This window comes from Anser anser, assembly GCF_964211835.1.
Source record: "Anser anser genome assembly, chromosome: 1".
Classification (NCBI taxonomy): domain Eukaryota; kingdom Metazoa; phylum Chordata; class Aves; order Anseriformes; family Anatidae; genus Anser; species Anser anser.
In genome coordinates, this window is record NC_139720.1 from 183,067,420 (window position 1) to 183,093,925 (window position 26,506).

At 43.8% G+C, this 26,506-nt stretch overlaps 1 protein-coding gene across 5 annotated transcripts in view; it reads left to right on the top strand.

Annotated features, from left to right (window-relative positions):
- CYSLTR2 (cysteinyl leukotriene receptor 2) overlaps positions 1-11,941 on the top strand; it is a 29,195-nt gene extending 17,254 nt beyond the window's left edge. For 2 of the 5 annotated variants that reach the window (XM_083796090.1, XM_083796091.1), the window contains exon 3: positions 6,506-11,940. In XM_083796090.1, coding sequence (XP_083652216.1) covers positions 6,529-7,458 — 930 coding nt within the window. In that variant the 5' untranslated portion in view covers positions 6,506-6,528 and the 3' untranslated portion in view covers positions 7,459-11,940. Of the gene's footprint in view, positions 1-45; positions 253-6,363 lie in introns of those variants that run through there. The other 3 variants (XM_083796093.1, XM_083796092.1, XM_083796089.1) reach the window with 3 other exon arrangements.
- The last annotated feature ends 14,565 nt before the right edge of the window (positions 11,942-26,506 follow it).

A 26,506-nucleotide genomic window follows, 5' to 3' on the forward strand; every position in this document is an offset into this window, starting at 1 on the left:
GACAAGATTTGTCTGCTTTTTCTGATGTAGATAGAAAGGGTTGCAATAACTCAAATACAAACTACTAAAACACGACCTTCGTCTTACTTGCAGTAAACTTTGAATTTGCTAGTAGCTGTGGTTGTTAACTAAATTTCTCTGTGATAACACAGGGCTTCTGAATTTTCTTTGGCAGAAAAAAAGAAAAGTAGGTTTATGTAACTAGGACTGTTTCCAGATGGAAGATAGCAGTCAAGTAGTGGATCTGATTAAGTAAGTCTTGTTTTTTAACTAGATGACAAATATAGATTTAGTTTATGGCCAACTTTTAAAATAAAAAGGGCTAGAGGTCAGATTCTTGCATGTAGAAAGGTTAATAAAATGCCATATGTTTTGGCAAATTGAATTCAGTGTTAATTCCAAATATTACATTCTGTTACATTTATTCTTGGTAATGCTGCTCCTGAAACACAAAGTGAATACTAGAAAGAAAGCCAACATGAACTTTAAGGAATATTAGAACTTCTGTTGCTTCTATATAGCAGCAATACCACAACTGCTTTCCTATTCAGATAATGAATATGATGAGACTGCGGTGTCTGGGGTCTTCTGCAGACAAAAGGGATACTGTGATAGATTCACAGAGCACCTCTTCTTCCTGTAATACAACCAGGTCTATATACCTCTTAGCATTACAAAGATATGTATTTTGAATGAATAGTCTGAAATCCTTATTCATCATTACATATGCAGAACATCTTATTGAAAATATGTTCTTTGGTAGTTCTCTGCATTACAGAGATCTCAGTAGTAGATCTCAAGGCAGCAGATTTTGAGCTTTTACTTGGTCTTTTTCAATTTGGAAATAGAGAGTTCCACATTTATACATTTAGCAGCAGTCCCCTCCATCACACCTCCCCAAAAGGAGCGTGTCCTTCCGTCCGGGCAAGCACAGAAACTGTTCCCGTTGTCAGCTGAGATGCTGGCTGACTTGTCTGTCCGCTCATGGTGTAGCTCCCCACTAGAACTGGGGAGAGCCCAGGCTGCCAGTGCTGCCTGCTCCTTACTGCACAGAGGAACACCCTCTTCTACCTGCTTGAAAGCAGACTCCCAACAGCCCTGCTGAGCACCACAAGTCCCAGTACTGTGGGACCCTGTGAATAATAGTGCATTCACACTATCCTCCACCTCTGAAAATCTGCAGACCTTGACCCTATCCTCCTGTACGTACTGAAGAGACCCAGATTTTTTAGTCCTCACTCTTAAAATCCTCCACAAGTCTGGTCTGACTACTGAACTCTAGAGGACTGTGTTGCGGATTTGTTAAGCCCCACACTTTGCTTCTTACCATTTAGCCAGCTTTCAGTCCGTAGGAGAACATACCTTCCAGCTCTCCGGCAACTTAGAAACATTTAGTGCAGAGCTTTGTCAAAAGCTTTGACAAATCCAACTGTGTAAATGCGTAAATATGCGTATACACGTATAAAATGCCCCCCTTCATCCATCCTTACAGCCCTTCAGCAGGCGAGTAGGGCAGGATCGAGACCACCAACTCACAGCCTTCGAGTTCCTCTCTCAAGCCTTTCTTGTAGGTGAAGAGCTTTAGTGGTGACACACTGGTCCCTGGCACCGTGCTTGATTGTAATGGTGGGTTATGTGCTTTGGCCAGCAGCGCCACATTTGAGATCCTTTGGGATACTCACATGAATGCCACATGGACCTCACTAATTATTGGCTTCTTACTTATCTAGCCAGCTTAATATTTCCTGCACACATAACGTCAAGTGCATCTAGCTCCTCTGACCTAACGGGTTTTGTTGAATTTTCTGTGTTTATTTTTTTCTTCTTTCTTTTTTAATGCCCCCCCCAAATTCTGTAGAATGCTTGGTTCTGGAACCAGGCTCTACTGTGATTGTTAGTACAAGGCTCTCTCCATCCAAAACTGCTTTAACTAGGACCCATGCAGCACTAAAGATCAAATGCAGAATAACATCCTGTATTGTGGATTGTGGGACTAATTATCCTAGGAACTGGGCATTTGTTGCATACAGATATCATCTCTGTATCTTATTCTGATGCAGTATCACATCTGTACAAAGGCATCTGAAATCCCCTGCTAATACTATCTGCTTTCAGCTTTTCTAATCTCACTTAACATTTTCTGATGACTATCATCGTCGTGATGAGGAGCTTGGTAGTGCAGTCCTAGTACTATATTTTTATTATCATAGGATGGGATGTTTGCCCACAAGGACTTCGTAGCGCTTCTCTGTAGCGATAATATTTTTATGCTATTGCTAGTTACACAGTCCTTCCTGCACAGTGCCACTCCTCCACCTGTACATCCTACACTATCATTACCATAAAGCCGGTAGCATGGCAACACAGGCTCCCATTGATTATCCTCTCCCCAGCAGGTCTCTGAGGTGCCTGTTGCACCAGGGCTGCCGTTTCATGCCAAACCTTCCAGCCCCCCTGTCTTATCCTAGGATTTGAGCTTTGGTGCAGAATTACGTGTAAGGTTTGCTTTTTCTCACTCCCTCAATATAACATGTGCCAGCCTTTACGGGCAGTTGGATTTGCCTTCCCTGGTTATTGCTGTTATTGCAGCTGTGCTTTACAGCTTTTTTTTTTTTTTGCTTTTTCCCTCCTGGCCTTTTCAGCAGCGCACTGGATGTCAGCAGCACTGCTCTTGCAGCTCTTGTCAGTCCAGCCCACTTGCTCTCCCATGCCCGTCAGCTCTCCTGTTGCTTCTAATCAATTATTCCTCTGCAAACCTTTCAGTCTGCAGTGCCAGCACACCGGCTTCACTCTGGGTATGGAGCGGCCTATCCTTTCTGTACGGCTTGCCTTTATCCCGAAAGATCCCTCATTTCCTTACATCCTAGATCTCTCCTCTCTACAGTCTCATCCACGTGCTGAAACACCGCAAGTCTGTGCAGACTGCTATCTGCATCCCCAACTTAAAATCTGATAGTTTTGGGACACTTTTATTAGTTTAGTATCTCCTTCAATCAAGATTAGTCTCCTCTTTCTTTTGCTCTGTCAGTTCCCCACCAGGCTTGTGTACCCATGTTTCTTGAGAGTGTTAGATTCACTTTCTTATTGCCACATAATCGTAAATCACACTCAAGCCAGGCTAAAATAAAAGGCAGCATTTTTATTCATAATAAAAAAATATAATTTTGTATATATATGATTTATAATAAAAGGTCGATATTCCTTGATGATATCCATAATAATCAAGCTGTAAATGTTTCTAGAAAACTTCTCGGAGGAGAAGAAATTAAAAAATAAGACCGCCCAAACTCAACATCTAATCTACTTACACAGCAGTTACTTCAGAAAAGCCTCCCTTTTCCTTGATCAGTGGATGTGCTCCCTCTCCTGCCAAGGTAGAGCTTTGGGATGTGCATCAGCTCCTTCTTCTTGGTAGCTTCCATCAGAGAAAGTCACATAAAGAAAAAACTCCTCCCAGTGAGTTTCCAGCAGAGAAGTCTTCAAGCACCACTGAAGGGAGACTCTCATTGCAGACTGTCCCTTTCTCTCCCTCTTTTTTTCTCAGAAGGATATTAGACTGAACTATCAATCTCCCTTTGGAAGTCTTTTTGGGGACCGTATAGATCCCCTCTCACCTGAAACCCCTGCTGTTTGTTCCTGACCCAGGAGACAGTCTGGATGCTCTGTGAAAAAGTTTGTTGCCTTTCCTTAGACATGTCATTCTTTCTGTGTATCAAGGAGCCATCTCCTGGCCTTAGCTGGCTGGTGAACAGCTCTTGGCTTCAAGGACGGGATTAAAATTCTCTCCTTCTCCTCTGTGGTTGCTTGAGATAGTCCTGCATGGAATATGTCTTTCACTGCACATCTTCTGTTCGACACTGATCCGTGTGTTAAAACACAATTAATAGGAGCATCTGCATATGATAATTGCAAAGGTCATTCCTGGCCGTTTGCAGAAGGCAGGCACCGTGGTGGTTAACGCATTTCAGGCTACTGGTCCCCAGTCTTTTTCTCTTAGACAGCCCATAACACCTTAAGGTTTTACTTGTATAATTTGGAGAGGAGTCTGAGTACTGGCTCGCTTGCCAGATGCAAGAATGCTGAGTTTCCTCAATTACACATACACATTTGGTTTCTTGAAGGTCTTCAGATGGCAGGAGAGATAAGGAGCACAAAATATCTGTAATGGTAGTTGCTAGCTGGATAACCTCACCTGAAGAGCTTGACCAATGGTAATTCAGGTTCTGTGCCTGTAGTGCTTTCCCCAGAGCACAGGTACCCAAGGGCTTTTCATCAACGGGACTTTCATTACTCGTGGTGCTGGGCAGGGCTTTGAATTTGACCATGCTCCAAGTTCTTCCTCCTCATTCTACTCCTTTATCTCACAGAAGGGCTTGGTGGCCCACAAAACACGGATGCTTCTACAACTGGCAGGTTTCTTCACTGATAGATATTTTGTTGTGTTTCGAGGTTTCTAAAGGCACAGATGCTTGAGTCATAGCAAAACACAATCAACAGGTCTCTTTCCTTTGTAATACATAGGGATGCAATGTTTCCCTGCAAAATAGGACCAACTTCCATTAGGAGAAAAGCTGGTTCCTGATCCCACACAGAAAACTTCGGTGTCAGACAGTAAGCAACTTGTACAGAGTCAACCAAAATCATTCAAAACTCCTCAGACCACAAAAGATTTGTTAGGGACTGTACCTTGTCTATCCCCTCCACTGTGGAAGAGGCTCTCGGATGAGATTTACTCTAGGAGCACTTGTTCCCAGAGGCTTTGCCGAGCACTAATATTCAGTTTTCCCCGTTCCAGTCTTCAGTGCTCCTAAGCTTCCTAGATATTGTCTTTGTTTTCTGGAGGGATGATTGCGGTCACTGCAGGGATGGACACAAATTCACTGTGAGTGAAATGTCCTCATTGCCTAAGCTGCCACGGTCCCGTCTTGCCACAGGGAGGGTAAGCCCTGTCCCACAGGAGCCCAGCCTGGAGAGGTCCCATTTCCCATGCTCCGTCTCACAGGGGAACCAATAAAAGGTGACTGCTAGGGCACATCTGGTTGCTATATTAGGGGATCCAGACACAGCCCTGAAGATGTCGTGGGCTGCCCTCAGCATAGCACAGGCTCCCACACCATGGGAAAAGGCTAAGGGTTCACAAATCACCTCCCATTCGCAGCAGCATTGCCAGTACTCTAGTGGGCAAGTGGCAGACAAGGGCTCCCAAGTCTAGATCCTACTCTTCCCCCTAGGGAGACTCCAGGAGTGCAAATAATTTCATTTAAAATCATGAAGCCTGTGAGGTCCAAATTAAAATACAACGCACAATCATGTGCCATTGGCCCATTATCACTCCCTCTGGAGCAAATTAAGACGTCCTTCTTAATGCAGTTGGAAATCTCATATAATTCTCTTTTTTAGGGTAAAAATTTCCAGAGCTTCATTTCTGGGATGTGCTGGTAGATGCAGAGAGGGGATTGCTGTCCCACTGTTAAACAAGTAACAAGACTAGAGACTTCATTTTCAAATACTACTAGCTGCAGGTTTGCTGGGAGAAGAAACGAGGAGTTTAGCAAGGAAATAGCCTCTAATTAGAAATATATATTATTTAGAGTGGTTTAGTGATCAGAGATTTTGATTTGATTGAAATATAGTCTCATGGAGGGGGAAAATGTCACTCTCTATGAACACAGCCTGTTTTTTTGCAGGCCATTTTCATTAGGACTGCTAATGCAGGCAGTCCTGGAAGTTTGCATAGATGAGTGTCTGATTTAGAGGAAATGAGCACAAAAAAGGTTGAAAAAGCAGTAAACGAAGCAAAGGCCCCACAAAAAGAGACCTTGGAAACCAATTAGAGGAAAGAAGAAATAAGGAGGAGGGAGTTAAAAAAGGAACCATGCATGACTAGCAAAACATTTACTCAGTGTTTCAGGTCGAAACATCCGTAATTGACACATATTGAAGTGTGTCAATATGCCCTTGGTATTGCTCAGGAAAGCTCAGTGACACGCTTTCAACAGCAGATAACATACCAGAAAAAATTGTCTAGTTCCAATTGGTGAATTGGAACTAGACAAATTTTGACTTTTTATCCTAATTTGAAGCACAAACTTACCAGCGGACAGTGATTTCTCTTTTGATGTTCCCTTGGGAGGTAACTGGGGACTCAAAACCTCCCTGCTACAAAATGGCTGGTGGTAAGTCAGGTTATTTTGCATAGGGAAGATCAGGGAATTGCCATCAAAATGTAGGCATAACATTCACCTTCAAGAGCCAGGATTTTCATAGTTTGAGATAACAAAGAGATGCTGTAATACTGAAACCATTTAGAGCTTACTTGGTGCTTTATATCTTGAGATTTTTACATCTTGAGATCATTTACAGGAGCATTGCAAGTGATTACTCAATAAGGAACCTTTATTTTCCACTGCATCTTGTAACTTCTGCCCTGTGAAACCACCCCAGCACTGAAGTCCCTGCAGAGGCTGCAACCCTGAACTCACTCCACTTCTTTCTACTTTGGCAGGAAGGCAGAGACTACTCCAGACTATGAATATTTCTGAGACGATGCTAAACAACTCAAATAGCAGCTCATTCAACTATACCATTGATGCCTTCAAGCAAGCCATTTATCCTGTCATGTACCTCTTTATCTTCTTCCTGGGTGCTGTTGGAAATAGCCTCTCCATATATGTTTTCTTCCAGCCTTCCCAGAGGAAGACCTCAGTAAACATTTACATGCAGAACTTGGCTGTTTCAGATCTTATGTTTGTGAGCACTTTGCCCTTTCGGGCCTCCTATTACCTGTTGGGATCGCATTGGATATTTGGTGATATTGTCTGCAGGATTATGACTTACGCCTTGTACGTGAACATGTATTGCAGCATTTATTTTCTCACCGTGCTCAGCGTGGTTCGTTTCACCGCCATTGTCTACCCATTCAAGCGCTGGAAAGTAACCAACATGAAGTATGCCAAGATAACCTGTGCAGCGATATGGGTCTTTGTTCTGGCAGCCTCCAGCCCTCTGTTTTGCAAACAAATTGCTGGGTACAGTAACCCAGACAAATGCTTGGACCTCCACCCTGAAAGCACAGATATTCTCCTCATGATGAACAGCATTGTCCTCGTTGTGGGCTTCATACTGCCCTTTTGCACGATTATCATCTGCTATGTCTTTGCCATCAGGGCACTGCTCAAGTCCAGGACTCCTCAGCGCAAGAAGATGGTCTCTCACAGGAAGGCACTGTCAACCATCATCATCACTCTCATCCTCTTCCTCCTGTGTTTCCTGCCGTACCACATACTGAGGACAGTCCACCTGATGCTCGACAGCTGGAGCCAGAACAACCTGTCCGTGCACAAAGCACTGGTGGTCACGCTCTGCCTTGCTGCCATGAACAGCTGCCTCGACCCTGTGCTCTACTACTTTGCTGCTGAAAATTTCAAAGCAAGAATCAGAAGTTTATACCGCAGGTAGCTGGTGCAGAACTGCAAAATCACATACGCACATTCCTGCTGGAGCATCTAGACTGGGTCCATGCTATTAAATGAAAGAGGCTGCATGACGCTGGCCACCCTGTAGCCACGCTGCTCTGTGCCAGGCCCCTCTGGACCACAAGTGTCTGGGAAAGACCTCACGGGGTTGGCCAAAACCAAGGCAGGAGTTCGGTGGCATGTCTGGTCAGAGGTTAGGTGCCTGGGTGTGATCCCTGGTCCTTGTCTGTTGAGCACTGTAGATGCAGCTCTAGTGCCCACCTTCCCCATGACAAGGGAAGGAAAGGAATGTGCCTTGCTACTGGAGTCCATTTATTTAATTTCACGATACCCAACCAGTGATTTAAAGGGAAAACGCTCACCTGAGTATCTTAGTGCCTCTTTGCTCTCTGTTTCTCTGCACATGCAGAGGTGCCTATCTCAGGTGCTGTGTCACCCAACAGCTTCACACTCCTCTGCAAGGTCTCTTCACAAACACTGGCCAAAGGTTTACACATAATAGAAATGTAAAGTATCACTAATACTTTCTGCTGAGGCTGACTTTGTAGATCAGGTGAAGAACTAAATGGGACCCAGTGCTGGCACAGCCTGTTTAGAAGGCATTACCATTTCCAGATTTTCCTCTCTGAGCTGGCCACTGAGGTATTTTGTTTAACATTTCGCTGATTATCAAGTGAGATAATGGTTTCCAGCAAACAGTGTGGGTACTGGGATGCTACGAATGATGACTATTGGCAGTGAGGGCAGGACGTGGGCTGGCATGGAGCTGGAAGGCTGCAGGTTTGGCAGCTCGTCCTCATGTAGGGATCCAGAAGAAAACTAAAATTATTTAGGCAATGACAAGTTACTCGTATGCGTACTTTGGGAAATCTCATGAAATTGCTGTCTGCATTTTTAAGTCCGTGAATAATTTGTAGCATATTTCCTACAAATCAGACCAGTTGCAATTAAGTGAAAACAGGGTCCAAACTCTGACCACATTGAGATTTCTTTTTAATTGTACCTCATTTTTTAATAATAATTAAAAAAAAAAAAAAAGACTTGTCATGGCTTGTCATGTTTCCCAGGAAAGCAACTGTCTCATGAAAACTTGCAGACGCGGCTGAAAGCCTTCTCTTCCTGTGAAATCCTCCCAAAGGAAGGTTTCTGCCAGTGAAAGTGCTTTCTCAATGCTCTGAACCTTGTTGGAGAAAGCTCTTGGTAAACTGAGCATTATTACTCCCAAGCAAAAATAACTGCAACTAGCTATTTTCAGCTCTGTCTCAAATTTGCAGAAAACATGTCATTGCTGGTCAGGTGGAAAAGTACTTGACATAGCTTTGGGAAAATCCTGTTTTTCTTGGCTATCTAAGGGTTATATTCAATTGAAGAGTCAATGTGTTTTAGTCATTTTATGCTGTCTTTGACGTAAGCACAAAGCTTTATCATGAAGTTTTCACCAACTTTCATTTTCCAAATCCTTATTTCAATAGCTCAGATTGGCTTATGTGTCCAGCGGCACATCTTGAAGCTGATGTAAGGAAGCCATATGAATTCCTGCAGTGCTGGGTCCCATGCTATTGAAGGAATAAAGAGTAATACGTAAGGTCTGCAATGTCAGTGGGATCAAGATGGTAGCCTGTGCAAAAAGATAGTGGGCAAATAATTAGAACAAAAGAGGGCAACCTCTTTTTCTGTGTTTTTCCCCTGTCAGGAGTAAGCCTGAGCAGGGACAAGTGACAATCTTGGAGCCTCTGGCAAGGTACTCTACGCCTTAAATGCTACAAGGGAATGGAAAATAACTAGAGATGGTTATCTTCAGCCTAATCTCACCAATGTGTTTGTGTCTGTGTCTATCCAAATGCACCCTATTAGTGAATAGTTTTGCATCTAAAGGATAGATATATCTCACTTGTGTCAAAACCATGTTTCAATAAACTAGATTGACTAGTTGCTGAGGTTATGTTTTGTGTTGATTGTACAGCTAACAAGGAATCTCTTTGGAGTGCAGGGGGAGAAAGGTGAAGACACGGAGATCAAGTTTGTGTAAGTGGGCTAATATTTCACAAGACAGAAATGTCTCTGGAGGTATGAGAGCATCCTGTTGTCATCTTCACCAAGGAAATAGTTGGGAACATGAGTCAAAATCTGGGGTGTGGATATATTAACAGATTTTCTTAATATTATTTACTTGCAAAAGTATTGAAGATCATACGAGTTAGAGATCCTCACCTACAACTTTAGAAATACTTGCATAACATGCCACACTCACATTTACTGTCATTTCTCTATTTGGTACCCTTGTATGTTTCTGCTCACTGAACAGAAGACCATGTAGGGGAAAAAAAAAAAAAAAAAGAGCAACAACAACAACAAAAAAGAACAAAACCACACACCATGTTTATTATGAAAAATAAAGCTCCTGACAGTTAAATTCCTAGCAATGCTTCTGGGTTCCTCAAGGGACCACCTACCCTTACAAAGTATTTTGGCACAGTTCCTTAATTTTCCAGGAGACAAAAATCTACAAATAGCTATGTGCCTTAAAAGTTAAACCCATGGTAAATTTTTGAGCTTGAAAGAGATATAAGTATAGAAATAGAAGTCTTTAAGTGACTGGTACCCCTAAACAATTGTAAATGTGTTAGCTTCATATACATGTTTTCCTGTCATTCATGGAAGCCCTGGTATTTCTAGGCAAAGGCAATTTTTCAGTCCAAAGCTACACCACGGACAAGGAGATTTTCTAAAGTAAATCTTCCTGCATCCTGAACCACTTGACCCTCAGCACAGGGAAATACCACTCTTCACATTTGCATTTTCACCCTGGTTCGCATGTTTTCCTGATGGAGCAGTGTCACAGTGCACAGGGAAGCATCATGTTTTCGTGGACTACAGACATGCCTCTGCATCCTGCCTCTTCTGTTTTCCAAATGTGACCCTATGCCCTCCCAAAGGATAACTCTGCTCCTTGCCATTTTATAAAAGATCTTTCCGCATGCATAAAAAAAATGGAAGTGGCACAAATCAGAAGAAAAAAACAATGTTTGGGATAAATATTACTCTTCAACTAGCCAATGGTGAACAAAAGCCTTTCAGGGAAGACTGGTGTGAATTGGAAGAGAATTGTTGAGCAACCTGTTTTTTTTGTTATTGTTGTTGTTTGTTTTGTTTTGTTTCTAGTATGGGCTGGAGAACTTTATTATAACCAATGTACTATATATAGTAGTCTAAATTATATCTAAATTATATCATAAACATTACAAATCATGACTAGTATAATAATATATATAAATAAATGGAATATGTATTTGTTGTGTCATATTCAGTATATTTAACATACATAATGCTGCTTTTTATATAAATATATGTAATGTATTATTACAAGCAATGTATTATCTCACATAATTTTCATTTTCATGATATATCTTCTGCCCTCCTCAACATATATACTGTTACCAAGGCTTGTATTTTGCTTGAGCTCCTAAGCGTGTCTGGAGAAAGAGGTACACACTTTGCTTCCCCTTCCAAGCTTCATATTCCTCTGTGCTGTAACAGCACATTGTCTGTTGGCAGCAGACCAGGCGTCAGATTTTTTCGCCTGTCTTTGAGCTGCTGCTGCTTCTCATCGTCCCAAGATAGAAACGACCTGCTGCCCCTCCAGCTGACAGGAGCGGAAATAAGTTCCATCCAAAACAGCCAAGTTCAGTCACAGTCAGGAAGAGTCAGATGTTATTTCATATTAGTCCATTTGTGTACTAATATTTTTATTTCCTGCATGGTATCTGAGCCAGTTCGAACGACACCCTCTTTCAAAGGCTGTATTAAAAGCGCAAACTCAAATTCCCTGAGAGAGCCCAGTATTGTTCAAGGTGCTGCAGCTTTCTGGCCAGCACTGACCACGACCTGACACACAACATGACTGTCCCCATCTAGCTCTGTAATCCCCTACCTCTCACAACATTGTGCTGTGTACATACAGGAATCTTTCTAGACATCTGCAAATATAAGCAACGTATTTAATTGCATGCAGCTGATGGTATGTAGTTACATCTGTTTATCCACTGGTCAAAAGCTTAAGGAAGCCAAAGGAATTAAATAGCTTCCTTTGTCCCAGATTCCCTTTTGGCCTCTCAGAGAATCTGGCCTGATTTCCACCACCACTTCCCCTCCCTTTGATTTTACAGCTGAAAGCACGAAGCTGCCTAAGGCTGGGGCCAAAGCCTGGTCACTCAAGTCACATTCCTGCTCACATGAGCAAAATTAGACCCTTCATTTCTGAAGCTGAGAAATAAAGCTCTGCACTTTAGTGTCTACCACCTGTATCACCTTAGGTAGGCCTTGCATGCTGGGGCTGGTAGTGGGCAGATTGACTCATCAGGTTGGGTGTCCCCGTTTCCAGACATGGAGCAAACATGTTTGCTGGTGTTATGCCTTCCTCTGAGCAGCCATGGCATGTGAACTGGGGAAGGTTCACTCACAGTGGAGCTATGTTTTATAACGTACACAATTTTTGTAAAGGAAATCAGCTGTGGTGGGGATCTACACTTGGTGCAGGTGGGTTTTTTTTATCTTATTGCCAGCTTTCTACGCTGGAAGTAATTTCTGGTGACCTCCCACTGCAAGTCTCCATATCTGTTTTTGAGGGCTTTGTTTCAAATGCTGGCATATAGAAGTTGATAACAAAGGCCACAAAGCTGGGGCTGAGCCCTGCCCATGAAAACCACTGCTGTCTCATTCATCAGCCTTCTGATGTGGTTATGGCCTGGTCATGAAATGCTTCTGGTACAAAGCACGTGGCAGCAGAGAGCTTGGCCATCCCTGGCAGGCTGGCTCCAAGCCCTGCTGAGGCCTGGCCCAACAAGCCCTCCATGGAAGAGACAGCCTCGCTTGTGTTCGGTTTCTCTTTGCAACTAGTCCCTTGCCAGAGTTTCAGGAAAAAAGATATTTTTTCCTGATATTATGCTTTGCTCATTGCTGAGATACTGTTTGCATGCTGTGTGTTAGCGTTTTTTCTTGGCAGCTACAAGGACAAACCCAGAGAGAATGGGAAAAATGATCCAGCCCAAGAGTCGTCATACATCTTCTGAAGGCCTTTATTACTCCAGTTGGAGTTGTCTCTTCTGGTGGTCCCTCACCACTAGACGACAAGATTTAAACCCAAGTCAGAAATGTGAACATACTCTAAAAACAGTACTATCACATTGATTTTTTTCTTTCTTCCTTTTTTTTTTCTTTTTTCTTTTTTTTTTTCTTTTTCTCTTCTTCATTTTGAATCTCACTGAACTTTGCTGTTGAAGACATTGAACCTAGCCAGTCTGCATGGCACTAGGTTTGGGCTGCTGGTAAGCATGGAAAATTCCCTATATAAAACTGATAGCAGCAGAACAGGCAAACGCAGCTCCTCCAGAAGGTGGAGGTGGTGTGTGGAGAACACAGCTCAGTGCTGCTACACCAGCCCTTCACAGATGTACACTCACTTGGGCAGCCTGTGGTCCCGGACTTGAAGCACACCCTCTGGCTGGCCATATTTGTGGACCTTTCTGTTCCATCTGCAAACTCCTGATTACACTTAAGTAGTGATTTATGTTTGAGCTAGCTGGGCTATGGAGCTAGCAGGCTATGCAGTATGGGGAAGCCATAAGAGCGGATGGGCAGGTACAGTTGGGACTGGCATAGGAAAGCACATTGCACCATCCTCAGAGGAATGGGACGTTCAAGCCAATACTCAAAGACAATGCATCTTAAGCCCACCTGCAGACCTTCTCCAGTCTCAGGATCTCTCATTTTACCATTTACTTTTCAGGGCCATTGCAGCTCAAAAAGCAGGCTGTGGTCTCACAAGGAAAAACCTATCTACAGGCTTGCAAGGAGCAAGATGACCTCAAGGTCTATGAACATGGCCTGTGGTGCTTTTTGCTATTTTCTGACTATCTGATCTAAAGCTTGAGCGCCCTGTCTTTCAGGGGGATCCTGCAGACCTGACTCACAGTCAGCAAAACTCAGCACCACACAAGCACATGACGTGGGCAGCCAGCCTGTCAATAGGGACAAGAAGTTCTTCTTGGGGTTGTGCTATGGGAGATGATAAATGTAGAAATGACAGACTTTCCTCAGATACCAGTTCCACTGATGAACTTTACACTGGCAAGAAGCAAAAAGTGTTATTGTCTCCCCCTAAATTACCTTGAGTATTCCAAAGCCATGAGCAAAGAGCAGCATGCTGAAGCAAGACAGCATTTAAATGAGCCTTTCCAAACACCACTCCCCAAGTAAGACTTTTTCCCTTGAATCAGCCAGCAGTAAGCACCTTTAAAAAACACTGAATCTCCTCATGAAAGCCTTTAGATGATCATGTCCTCTTACCTCAGATTCTAAACCAAGAGTGGCGCACACACAGCTACTCATTGAACCAAGCCAGTAATATCAATGTAGAGACACACACCTATAAAAGGGAACTCCCAAACCAAAATACCCCCTCTCCCATGTCCTCTCTTTGGCCAGTACACCCTGCTGTTTCCACCCATACTGTTTATATGCCATCTAACCACTGAGCTGATGAGATGACATAGCTTTGGAGACCAACCAAGACATTGGCAGAGCGTCTATACCTGGTCAGAAGAGAAGGGGTAAGGATGACCATCATTCCTGTACCCCTGGGCAGCTTGGAGGGCCAAGGATACCCTGACATCTGCCTGTCTCTCCTGCCCCACCCCAAAAAATGCGTGTGACACTTTGGCAGCCAAATGGATGGGGAACCAGAGGGAACTCTTTTAGCTAAGCGTGACTAAAACTGACTTTAGGGTGCATCCAGCTTCAAGTTTCATAGGGAACCGGGGTCACGGGGCAAAGAGAAACCAACAGTAAGGGGAATGGTGCCAAAGACTTTCTCAGAAAACATCAAGTAAAAGCAAGGAACTTATGAAACCTCTGCCAGGAATAGATCGGCATGGCATGGCAATATCTCCATTTCAGAAATTCATTTACTTAGAACCAATCTTCCAGGAATGAACCTTTAAAGTCACACAGGAGTGTTCCCAAGTTGCTTGGACTGTGCCTCATAGCTGAGAACTTTCTTAATTTTTCCGTACATTTAAAGATGTTTATTTTTTGGTTTGTAATGGGCATTTGGTTTGTAATGGGCATTTTCATAGCCATCACATGGTCCCATAATATACTTGCCTTTGGAGTGCATTCATATTCTTAAGTTTTCGGTACACATTTATTTAGTTACACATGCAGGCACACTCACACTCTCACATTTATTTTTTGTATATTTATATATTTAGATACTTATATACGGGCCCATAGATATTAATTTGTGAAGTCAATGAATAAGTATCTGATAATCAGTGCCAAACTTTTCAAGGTGAACGTCTTTTATAACCATATTCCATTAATATTCCAGTAACAGATTTTACCAAAATATAAGCTTCAGAACTAGCCAGCCCTCCCTCCTCTACCACCAAATTACAATGCAGATCTGATGTATACAATAGTGAAACTTTGTTCATTAACTGGTGTATTGGCATTCATGGTGCACTGGTGAAACTCTTTCCTTTCTGGGAATAAAAAATCAACAAAACCACCCTAAATCTCTTGTCCAACATTTTGCTAAATTTTGCTCAAAATCCTTATTATGAGAGAATTTCTACTTCCAACTTGACTGTAAGCCACACTTTGGCCTGAGGTGATACGTAAAGCTTTCAACATGCTGTATTCTTTTTTAAGAAGTTGACAAGCTGTCTGTTTTTCACACGCATGAAAACCACGTGGAAAAGATTTCAAAAATCTCTACTGACGGCTGTGAAATAAACAGCAGATTTATGGCCTGACATTGGTGTAGTATTTCTTGCCCTATGGTGTGCAGACTGCTGGGATCCATAGATCCTTCCAAGAGACTACAGTATGTAAGAAAAATAAGCAAATCTGCTGTCACTCAGATTAAATGTGCTATGGGGGGGAGGGGGGGGGATTACACATCCAAAGGGAATCAGAAAGTTGTCATGAAACATCATTACCAAACGTGGACATCACAACCCAAAACGCAGATATCTGTGTTCCCTGCATGTACCACCAGCATGAGTAAGCAAGAGCATAAAAGCAGCAAGGCTGAGCATTAGATTTTGAGAAGTTATGTGCAAACTCCATTGGATAGTGCTGCACTCTGGCTGGGTTCGCAAGTGCTTCAACATATGCAAAGAAGAAAGGGAGATCTAGCAAAAATTCAAACCCTTCAAAACAGCACTGAAGAAAGTAAAGGGATTCTGTTAAAATATTTAGGACTTTTAACCTAAAACCTCCCCCTCTCTCTCCCATTAAGAGCAATGTTCCCAATTACAACTAATTTATCAATGTGGAAGGCATCAAGAGAATTCCAATTTTTAAAGTAGAATGAAGAGATGAAAATGTAATAGCCAAAAATAAAGATGAAATAAAATTATATTGAAGACTCATGAGGAATTGAAATTGATTTGAAGGCCAATATAATCTCCCTCCAGTAGAAGACAGTATTATATCTTCTTCCCATACACAAATGTGTAAGAAGCAATCAAATTTTATTATTTCAAAAAAGATGTGCCATAAGCGGAGGTGGTAACAGAACACAGTCAGATTGTTCTGCAGCTCTGGGGACTTTTGCTCATACACTGTGGGATTGCCCAGCTGCCTCTGGCAAATGTAGAAAAGTATAAAATCAGATGCAAACTGCACTGACGCTGTATTTTCAAAATCCAAGCAGGGTATCTGGAAGTGCCTAAAAACACAAAATACAGGAAAGGATGTTAATAAATATATCGATTTCTATGGGAGGAGACAGACAAAAAAGTAATTCTGAGTAGGGGAAGAAGTGAGTATGGAGACCATAACTATATCAAGGTTGAATTCATGTGCATGGAACAATGTCCTGGTGCAGCCAGGTGCTTTCCAGGCCAGGCCAGACAATTTAAAACTAGTCAGATTATTTAGACCTCAATATTTCAGTATTATGCTGTGGTGTAGAATGAGCCCGTGATGGATACGGAGGCAAAGCCCAAAGTTTGAACCAGAACTGTGTGGCAATAAGCAAAACGCTGACTTAACGAACAGGGATTTCCAGCCTGTAAACCACAGAGTGATAGAAATCATAGTGCAGCACAGTTCAGAGAAATATAAAGAGGTCACATTGTGACGATGTGCATTTGAAGCATCCCAGGCACATCTGTCTATGGTGAGCTACAAAACCCCGGGGTGAGATGATCACCTCAGATAGACTCGGCTGGAGAAGTGTCCCAGGCAGGGGGGCTGTGAAGAAATCTCCCCTATATTTTCTGAAAACACTGCAGTACATTAGACTTGGCTTCATTTCTTCCCATAAAATACAATAAGGCAGAAATATTCCCCCCTGCACTTGTGCTGTACTTTTGTGAGAAACTACTTCCACTTCTTTGACGTTTCCCCAAACTGCTCTGTTGCAAGAACTTCCTCAAGCAAAGTCTCTGCCTCCAGGTGCATTTAGCTTAGTTTTTGCAGAGGACACCTTCCCCTCCCTCCAGGTTTGCTGCCTGCGGCACGGAGGCTGCCCCACCAGCCCAGCCTCCCCGGCACTACTGGGGTTTCCTGAGCGGATGTCAGCTGCAAGGGACAGATATTAGGTCAGAACTTCATGGCTCTAGCATCAGCCAGGATGTCTCCACCTCCTCTGTGAGTCATCCTGCGAGATGGAGGCCCAAGGGTTGTCTGTGTTTCTGGTGCTTACAAATGCCGGTGGTTTCCTAATGAGATGAGCAGTGGAAAACCAGAGGTGCTATCTCTGTTTGGCTGTAATTCAGAGAACGTCTTCCATAAGCACTGTGATGCTACCAGAAGTAGTTTCTGGGTTTCCGATGCCTGTGAGATAAATGCACAAGCCCCTCTTGGTTCCCCATATAATCAGCAGAAGGAGGTGGGCGTTTCCCAGTGCTGGTTTATTCCACCCTAACACAGAGTTGACCACAATGACTTTAAGAGCGGCTCAGGGTGATTCTCAGCCTTTTTTTTTTGATATATTTTATAGATTGCTACTCTTGGGCAAAACAAATCCCATCTTAAATCTCTCAGTTCTTGCTCATGAAAACCACAGGGACGCAGCACTGGAAGATATCTCCTGGGAAATGGTGCTGCTCTGCTGCCAGCAACAACAACACCATATGTCCAGGTACACAAAGCAATCAGAGGCACCTGAAAAGCACTTAAATGACTAAAATAAAATGTTTCTTTGAAAACCTTTTTCCAGATGATGGCAAGAAACAGTTTTCCAGTTTCCTGTCTAAATGCAATTATAGATGCTTGTTCAAGCATTGACACTCTCCTGTATCTTCCATAGCTGGTTTTTTTTCGTTTATTTTTTCCCCACCTGAGATTTATTTGAAAGACATATTATTGAGTGGAAACGTTTTTGTTTTGGTTTATTGCTAAGATAAGCATGTCACATACTCTATGTCACATACTCATGTCATTCTTCTGTGCACCCACTTGAGGCTGATTGCCTCTTCCTGCACATGCATGTTCAGGACTGCACACAGTGTTTCAGCCCAAGTGAAATAATTTGTTGTTTACAACAGAGGAGGGCCACATATCTGCTCTTGTTATGAATGTTTACAGCAGTGCCTACGCTGATGGATAAAAGAGGCCAAGCAGTCTGGACTAGCTCACACCCATGTTAACATTCAGAACAACCTGGAGAGAGCCACCTGGAGCCCTTCAAAATGGAGCTGGGACTGACATAACAGACTCTCTGAGAAGCAGATAATCAACTTTTTGGCTTGGCCTGGCTCCCTTTTATCTAACAATACTCAAAGATTAAGTGGTCTCACATTTTGCACTTCAGATGTTGCTCCTGTCATAGATTTCCCACAGGCTTTTCAACATGATGCTGGAGTCCTTTGCTTTTAATTTGTTACCACATGCTCACTTTTGGTGGCAGCATTGTCAATAATAAGGTAAAAGGGGATGAGTTTCAGGTCTGATTATGGAGGACCCACAATACAAAGTTCCCTACAGCTTCCATCTCCTTCTTCCTGCTGTGATCTTTCTTTAGAGAAGGATAACTGACATATCCTCATGTATGTGCATCTCTTTTTCTTCCTCTTCAATAGCAGTACTAACCAAGAGCTGGTCAGTCCGTGACCCCCAGCTTGAAGGACTTACTAAAAAAATGTTTGCTCTTCAGTCTGCAACACCATTTACCCTAGATCTCTCCCAGTTTGGAGGAAGAGGCTGAGTATTGTGATGCAAGGACTGGACCAGAGCAAATCACGGTTCCTATAAATGAATCATCTCTGAATCTACTGACTACCATAAGACTGCTGTTTTATATTAACTTGATGGATTGCTGAAACTGTAAGAAACAATGTCATGAGAGAGAAGTAGGGAAAGGAAGCAAGACCGGGAAAACCAGTAGTGAGAAGAAGCGGAAATAGGGAAGAAATTAGAAACAGAAACATTTTTATGGGATAACTCATCACAGCATGAGACAGCTTTTGGCGCCAAGCCGAGACTTCTCCTGTGGGACAACACTCTTTTCACATTTCTGACTGATGAGAAATGGGTGCCAGAGGTGGAGGTCCCTGATCCCACTGCTGAACACCACAGCTTGCAAATGGCCTGGCCTACTATGGAAAGGGACACGGAGCTGGCCAGGAAGACCCTGGTTCTTCACAGCTACCACTGGGAGCAAAGATCCAGCCTGAGTGAGGAGGACCAAGGCAGGGTTACGTTGACAAAATTATGGCCTTGGTGAGTAACATCTTTGTACGGGAATGGATGCTGGAAGCTGGATGCTCTTTCTAGGGGTATGGTTATAACTGTGTTTTGGTGCTGATTGCTGGCTTCATGTATACTTCTCACTTCTCCAGCCACAGAAAACTGGGGAGAGAGCATAGATCCAAGGAATGAAAGAGGGGAACAAAGGGAAGGAAAAAAACAACACACATACTGGAATGGAAAAAAAAAAGAGAGAAAGAGAGAGAGAAACAGGAGTTGACAAAGACATGAGCAAAAGGAAAGAAAGGGGACAAGAAAGAGAAAAAAAAGGGAGACAAAGAAAAGATCTTATTGCTGATATCCAGGAATCAAAGCCATGCAGTGGCAGAGAGGAAGATGCATGCTGCATTTAGAGAAACTGTATAGAAAGTTTAACTTACGTCAGTCTCACTATGACTGGCTTACAGTCACGGGGGAAGTGTTGCATGAGAAAGAGGTAGAGAGGGCAGCAGAGTCCAAGAGACACTAGTCTAAAAGTTTTGCCCAAATATTAGTTCTTGTCATGATGCTTTGTTTAGAACTGTGGGATGTTAACAACTTAAAGAATCATCAGCACCGAGCCCGTCTGAATATTTTCCCAAGGCATATTGTGCATATGACACAGAAAGACAAATGAGTAATAGCTGACAAGAAGACTGAAATGAGTGATATGAAGCAGCTCCTTCTGCAGTTGATATTCTGCAGGTATTAGTGGGGGTCCCACACTGGGGTCTCAACAACCCCTTGATTTAACCCAAATGTCCAGAAGCCTCCTGTTCCTGCTTTCAGTAGGGTAAAATCTACATGCAGTCTAGTAAAGGGAAATGCAGGTTCCAGAAACTGTTGTTTTTCTCCCTTGTTCTCCATCACTCAGAAATGAGTCAACAGTAGCATGAGTGATTCATGAGGAAAACTCTGAGGAAAACTCTGAGACGAAGGATCACTTTTGTCCTCTTTGCAGACAGATTGCTTTTATGCTCCTAACTCTCTAGCAAGGGAGCCCTGCTCCTTCTCTGCTCGAGGTACAAGGAGTCACCCACTTTGGGGGGGGTGGTGGTGGTGGAACTCCCTCATCGCAAGTATTGATGCTTCTCTCCCTTGAGCTAAAAACTAAAGGCTAAAGCTTTGGGAAATCCAAGAAAAGAGGAAAATAGGCTTTGAACTTCCTGGCTTTGTCTGTTCTGAAAACTAAAGGTGGTGAGGCTGAGGACACCAGCATATGTTCATTCATACTGCCAGACTGCAGCTTCCTGGCAGGTTTTGGTCCGTGTTGACAATCTCAGGCAACACATGAGTTCAGGGCACTGCATGGGCTGGCCAGGAGAGAGTTTGTCTGCAACCACATGGGCTTGTACCAGGAATCGTAGAATGGCTTGGGTTGGAAGGGACCCTAAAGCCCACCCAGTCCCACCCCCCTGCCATGGGCAGGGACACCTCCCACCAGACCAGGCTGCCCAAAGCCCCATCCAGCCTGGCCTTGAACACCTCCAGGGATGGGGCAGCCACAGCCTCTCTGGGCAACCTGTGCCAGGGCTTCACCACCCTCTGAATGTCCTCCTAACCTTTAGCCAAAATCTCCCCTCTTTTAGTGCTTAATCACTCTTTTAGGAAGAGTGAACCACGTTGCACCACTTGGTCTCAGTGTGAAGTAAGAGACCCTGAATAGTAGTAGCCAGTGACATCTAGGGAAGGTTTGGGTTAAAGTACTGATTACAATGTAGATGTCTAAAGGAGAGAAGAAGCTGCCCTGTTGTACTGGCAGCCTACTTTGGACAATCCCCGTTGCTATTCTGCACTGTGAAAACTCTCCACCACCCCTCATGTGCAACTCTGAGCCACAATGAATAGCTGTATTACTTACAGCAGCAGCAGTAACAGTAATAGCCACGTTCTTAATCTGCTGGTGCCTTTTATTAGTCTTTGGAGACTTCCAGCTGGAAGAAAGGTCCTGCAAGTATGAATAATTTTGCCTTGGTGCACCTATATAAACTCAGCATAGCTCCACAGAGGTCAGTGACTGCTTCAGATATTTACAGGTGGAACTGAACATGAAATATGAGAAGCTTTGCAGAATTGCAAAGAAAAATGAAGCAAATCCTGCTCTATCACTTAGGCATTTAGATAGCCTTTATACAGTTAACCACAGTACGCAGTTTGGTGTTTATAAATATGATTTTTCAATAAAGCAATGCAAGTTTTAAAATGCAGCTGTCACACAGCAGCAGACAGAGTGAGCTCATAAAAGTAAATCCCTCGGTACAGATGACATCACCGAGCTCTTTAAATGATAAACTTTCACCTTCCTGAGCCAATACAAAAGAAGCCTATCTTCTTGCTAAAAATACAGCGTACCAGAAAATCACATACACTCAAACTGCACATTAAAATGCAGAGGGAGCCCTCTGGGATTTGTGAACAAATATGGTCCTGTGCCAGCTCTGAGTGATTTAAGGCTGTTAAAGTGATGCTCTCAAACAATTAAAAATATCTGCCAGTCTTGTCAGAAGGCTGCCGGGCTCTTGCGGCTCCTGCAGTGTTAGAGTAATTCCATGGTGACGGGTTGATGTTGATGCATAGTGACATCTGAGAGTGGAGGTCTGAGCTCTTACGTTTCTACTCCCTGGCACTCCAGAGAAAGGATAAACGGAGAGGTGGTTGCTGTCAATCAGAGACCTTGCACAATGCAGGGCTTGGAAATGTCAATACACCCAGAAAGATAAAGAGAAATGAAATTCACAGCAAGGACTCAAAACTCACACCACTTTTCAAGAAGGTTGGTCCTTCAGGATGACCATCAGTATTGAGTATCACACTCTCCTGGGACAGCATTAGCAGGTATTGGCTTGGCTTTATAAGCTCCTTCTTCCCGAAAATTATCCCAGATAAGTTCTCAGTGAATGGGGACTCTGTCCAGAGATGCCCTGAAAAATGCTCTTTTGGAACAGCAGAAAGGTGGGAAGATGTGATACCAGCCAGCCAAAACAGTCAGAGCTTCCCCTGCTGTGTCTGCCAGGTGCTACAGGTTTTGGACCCAAGGTCTAAATTTCCAGCAATGGTGATTCAAGGCTCATTATTAGTCACCCCCACATGGGTGCCTAATGCCATTTAGAGGCCCTTCAGCGTTGGCATGAGGCTGATAGACATGACCAAGGGATACACAAGGGCATCCCAAATGTCACTAGGTATGATGGATACAAGCAGAGGCTCACCAATGACAGCATTCAGCCCAGTGACTCCCTAGCCTCCTCTGTCTGTATCGGCATGGAGCTGGTTTCAGTTGTCCGTACATCCCTATGGTCATTTGTGGTGTCAACCTGGTGTCATTTTAAATGGTGGGGGATATCCTGCCCAGCTTACCAGGATATGTGTCTCCTGTAATTGCTGTGTCATAGCTGCCTGGCATGCACATGTGTCATAGTCTCCATAGGTGTCATGGGACCAAATGGCACCAGCTGACTACTGCACATGGATATCTATATAGAGGAGTCCTAAGCTAGACCTGGACCCCACCACAGATGTTTAAATCACAAAGAAATTTGCAGACTGTGACTTCTGCCCCTGTTTCCATTAGAGTTTAACAGATACCAGCAGGACCTCAAATCAACCCAGAATTCACTTGGTCAAGTACTTTTTTACTTGCTTCCTTCCCAAATTGAAATCCACCAGATTGGTAAATTAAGCTGCTACCCCATAAAATGAAGACCAAACAGAGTTTTGGCACTCTACTATCCATGATCCTTCCCTAGTCATTTTATAAGATGAGCATGTAATAGCAATGTAGTCACGCTTTATATACCAGCCACTGAAACAAATCACTGATATTATGACTTTATAGGTAATTGCTTACTTTAATATTGATGAGTACAACTTACACCTCTCTGCCTGTACAAAGCTCTTTTGGTGTTTACCCATATTTTTTTCCAGGTAAATAAATAAATCTTAAAAATCCAAATTAACTTTTGCAATGCTAGCCCTGTCATCCTGGAGGTTGCTGCTAACTCTGCAGTATTTGTTATTAAACCTAATATTGGCTGCACGGTAATATGTTGTTAAGGTTTTATGCCGTTAAGAGCCTTAAGCTTTGTGCTGACATTTAGTCCCAGCTCTTTGTGCTAGTTACCTTGCTCCACAATTACCACCCAACATCTGAGATTAGTTCGGTGTTTCAGCTTCTAACACATGCCCATCGGGCATCTTTGCTCCTCTCTGTGTTCAGCACAGTCAAAATCTGGTGGGAGATCTTCATGCGCACCTCAGTTCTTGGCAAAATAGCTTTCCTACAGTGACCTTCTGTATGGCTGAGTTACGACTCTGACAAGCTCCCATGGCAAATCCATTCCTGTCTTGTCAGGAATCTTGTAAGTCCTTAGGAGCCCCCAAGCACTGGAGACACCACTTGGGACAGGCCTCAGTGGCCAAGCAAAGCTCCCTAAATATGTCTTTTATATGGGATATGAGAAAAGTGTGTGTGGGCAAGAAGTACCACAGGCTGGTTTGTGTAAGGACAGACAAAAGCTTGCATATAGCTGCCTCTGTGACCGTGCCCCAGAGCCCTTCAAAGTCTTTTGGATGGGCTAAAAAAATAACATAAGAATTTGAAGCACTGGGAGAATTAAAGTGAGTGGTTTTTTGTTTGTTTGTTTGTTTTTCTTTCCCCTTTGGATAAGTAAAGAATAATTTAAACCAATATCAAGATGTTGAAGAGTAGTCTAAATTTAGATGTGAAAGCTGGGGTTGACACTATCCTGCCACATGGACATAGACCCATGTCACCAACCAGGAGGTGGCAGTGGGAATCATAGACTCATAGAATGGCTTGGATTGGAAGGGACCTTAGAGATCACCTAACTCAAAGCCCCCTGCCATAGACAGGGATGCCACCCACCAGATCAGGTTGCTCAAAGCCCCATCCAGTCTGGCCTTGAACGACTCCAGGGATGGGGCATCCACAGCTTCTCTGGGCAACCTGTGCCAGTGCCTCACCACCCTCTGAATTTCCTCCTAACCTCTAACCTAAATCTCCCCTCTTTTAGTTTAAGACCATCCCCCCTTGTCCTATGATTATTTACTGGCTTATAGAGCCCTTCTCCATCCTTTTTATAAGGCACCTTTAAGTACTGAAATGCTAAAATGAGGTGTTCCTGGAGCCTTCTCTTCTCCAGGCTCAACCACAACTCTCTCAGCCTTTATTCATAAGAGAGGTGCTCCAGCCCTCTGATTATCCTCATGGCCCGCCTCTGGACCCCCTCTAACCGGTCTACATCTTCCCTGTGCTGGGAAGCACCCTTGCAGTGGTGGGTGGCCATTGCAGGCTCCAAGATGATGGCTTCCCATTGCCTCTTGCTTGTCAAAGGCTGAGCTGCCTTAAAAAAAAAAAAAAAAAGAAAAAAAGAAAAAAAAGAAAACCATGCAGCCCACAGGAAGCAGAAATAACCAACTACCTTTTCTCACTGCACAGCACAGAGGATGTGGTTTTCATTTTTCACATGGGACTTGCCACAGTTATCTTTTCCACTCCCTCCCAGTCGGAGGATGGCTAATGGCCCTGTGTGCGGGTACAATCTCATGAAAATTTCTGTTAGCCCAGGGTTTATCTCCATGGCTGACTAGTACTGTTTCCCAACTGATGCCTTCACTTTTGTTTTCTAAAAAGGGGGCTAATTCCCGCTGTATTGAGGTACATTCTAACCAGCTGTATTGTTGTTGCGGTGTTTGTTGTTGTTGTAGTTGTTCTTGCTTTTAACTCTGGCCCTTTATTGTTGTTATTCTTTTTTTCTTACAGCTTCCCTCGTTAAGTTACATCTCCATAGCTAAGAAACATTCGAAGTGAAGACATTGTCAGATCTTCCAAATTGCTAGCATAGAAAAAAATGCCATGTTCCTTCCCCCCCTCCTTTAATGGCAGTACCATCCTGTCTCCCCCATGTTTACACATTTTTCTTGCCTCCTGATTTCTCCTCTCATTTCTCTATTTTCTCCTCTCATATATTCTCTAATTCTCTAGTGGCAACTGTACTTTCTCCCAGAGTTTGAACCATAGAATCACAGAAGGGTTTGGGTTGGAAGGGACCTTAAAGACCACCCAGTTCCAACCCCCTGCCATGGGCAGGGACACCTCCCACCAGACCAGGTTGCCCAAAGCCCCATCCAGCCTGGCCTTGAGCACCTCCAGGGATGGGGCAGACACAGCTTCTCTGGGCAACCTGTGCCAGGGCCTCACCACCCTGTGAGTGAAGAGTTTCTTTCAAATATCTAATCTATATCTCCCCTCCTCTAGTTTAAAGCCATTTCCCCCTGTCCTATCACTACACCCCCTGACAAAGAGTCCCTCCACAGCTTTCCTGTAGGCCCCCTTCAGGCACTGGAAGGCCGCTATAAGGTCTCCCCAGTGCCTTCTCTTCTCCATGCTGAACAACCCCAGCTCCCTCAGCCTGTCTTCATAGCAGAGGTGCTACAGCCCTCTGACCATCCTCATGGTCCTCCTCTGGACTCGCTCGAATATGTCCATGTCCTTCTTGTACTGTGGCCTCCAGATCTGAAGGCAGCACTCCAGGTGGGGTCTCACAAGAGCAGAGCAGAGGGGGAGAATCACCTCCCTCACCCTGCTGGCCACACTTCTTTTGATGCAGCCCAGGATACGGGTGGTTTCTGGGCTGCAGGCTCGTATTGCCTGCTCATGTTGCGCTTCTCATCAACCAACACCCCCAGGTCCTTCTCCTCAGGGCTGCTCTCAATCCATTCTCTGCTCAACCTGTGTTTGTGTTTGGATTTGCCCCAACCCAGGTGCAGGACCTTGCACTTGGCCTTGTTGAATCTCATGGGGTTGGCACAGGCCCAGGTCTCTCTGGATGGCATCCCTTCCCTCCAGTGTGTTGACCTCACCACTCAGGTTGGTGTCATCAGCAAACTCAGTGAGGGTGCACTCAATCCCACTGTCCACGTCACCAACAAAGACATTAAATAGTGCCAGTCCCAATACTGACCCCTGGGGAACAGCACTCGTCACTGATCTCCGCCTGGACATCTGTCCAGGCGGAGATCAGAAAAAATCTGCAAGAAAAGAAAAAACAGAGATTAAGACCTCAATACCCTGAGAATCATTCATCTGCTCCTCAAAGGACATCACTGTGGAAATGGCAACACTGATTTTAGTTCAGGGGAAAGTAATAATTGTGTCCTGTGTTTTGGTGCTAGCAGGTATCACAGCGATGAAACGTAAGCTCATTGATTTCTGCTACACTGATGGTGTGAGATACCATCTTATCTTTTATACGCATTAGTAAACATGGTTA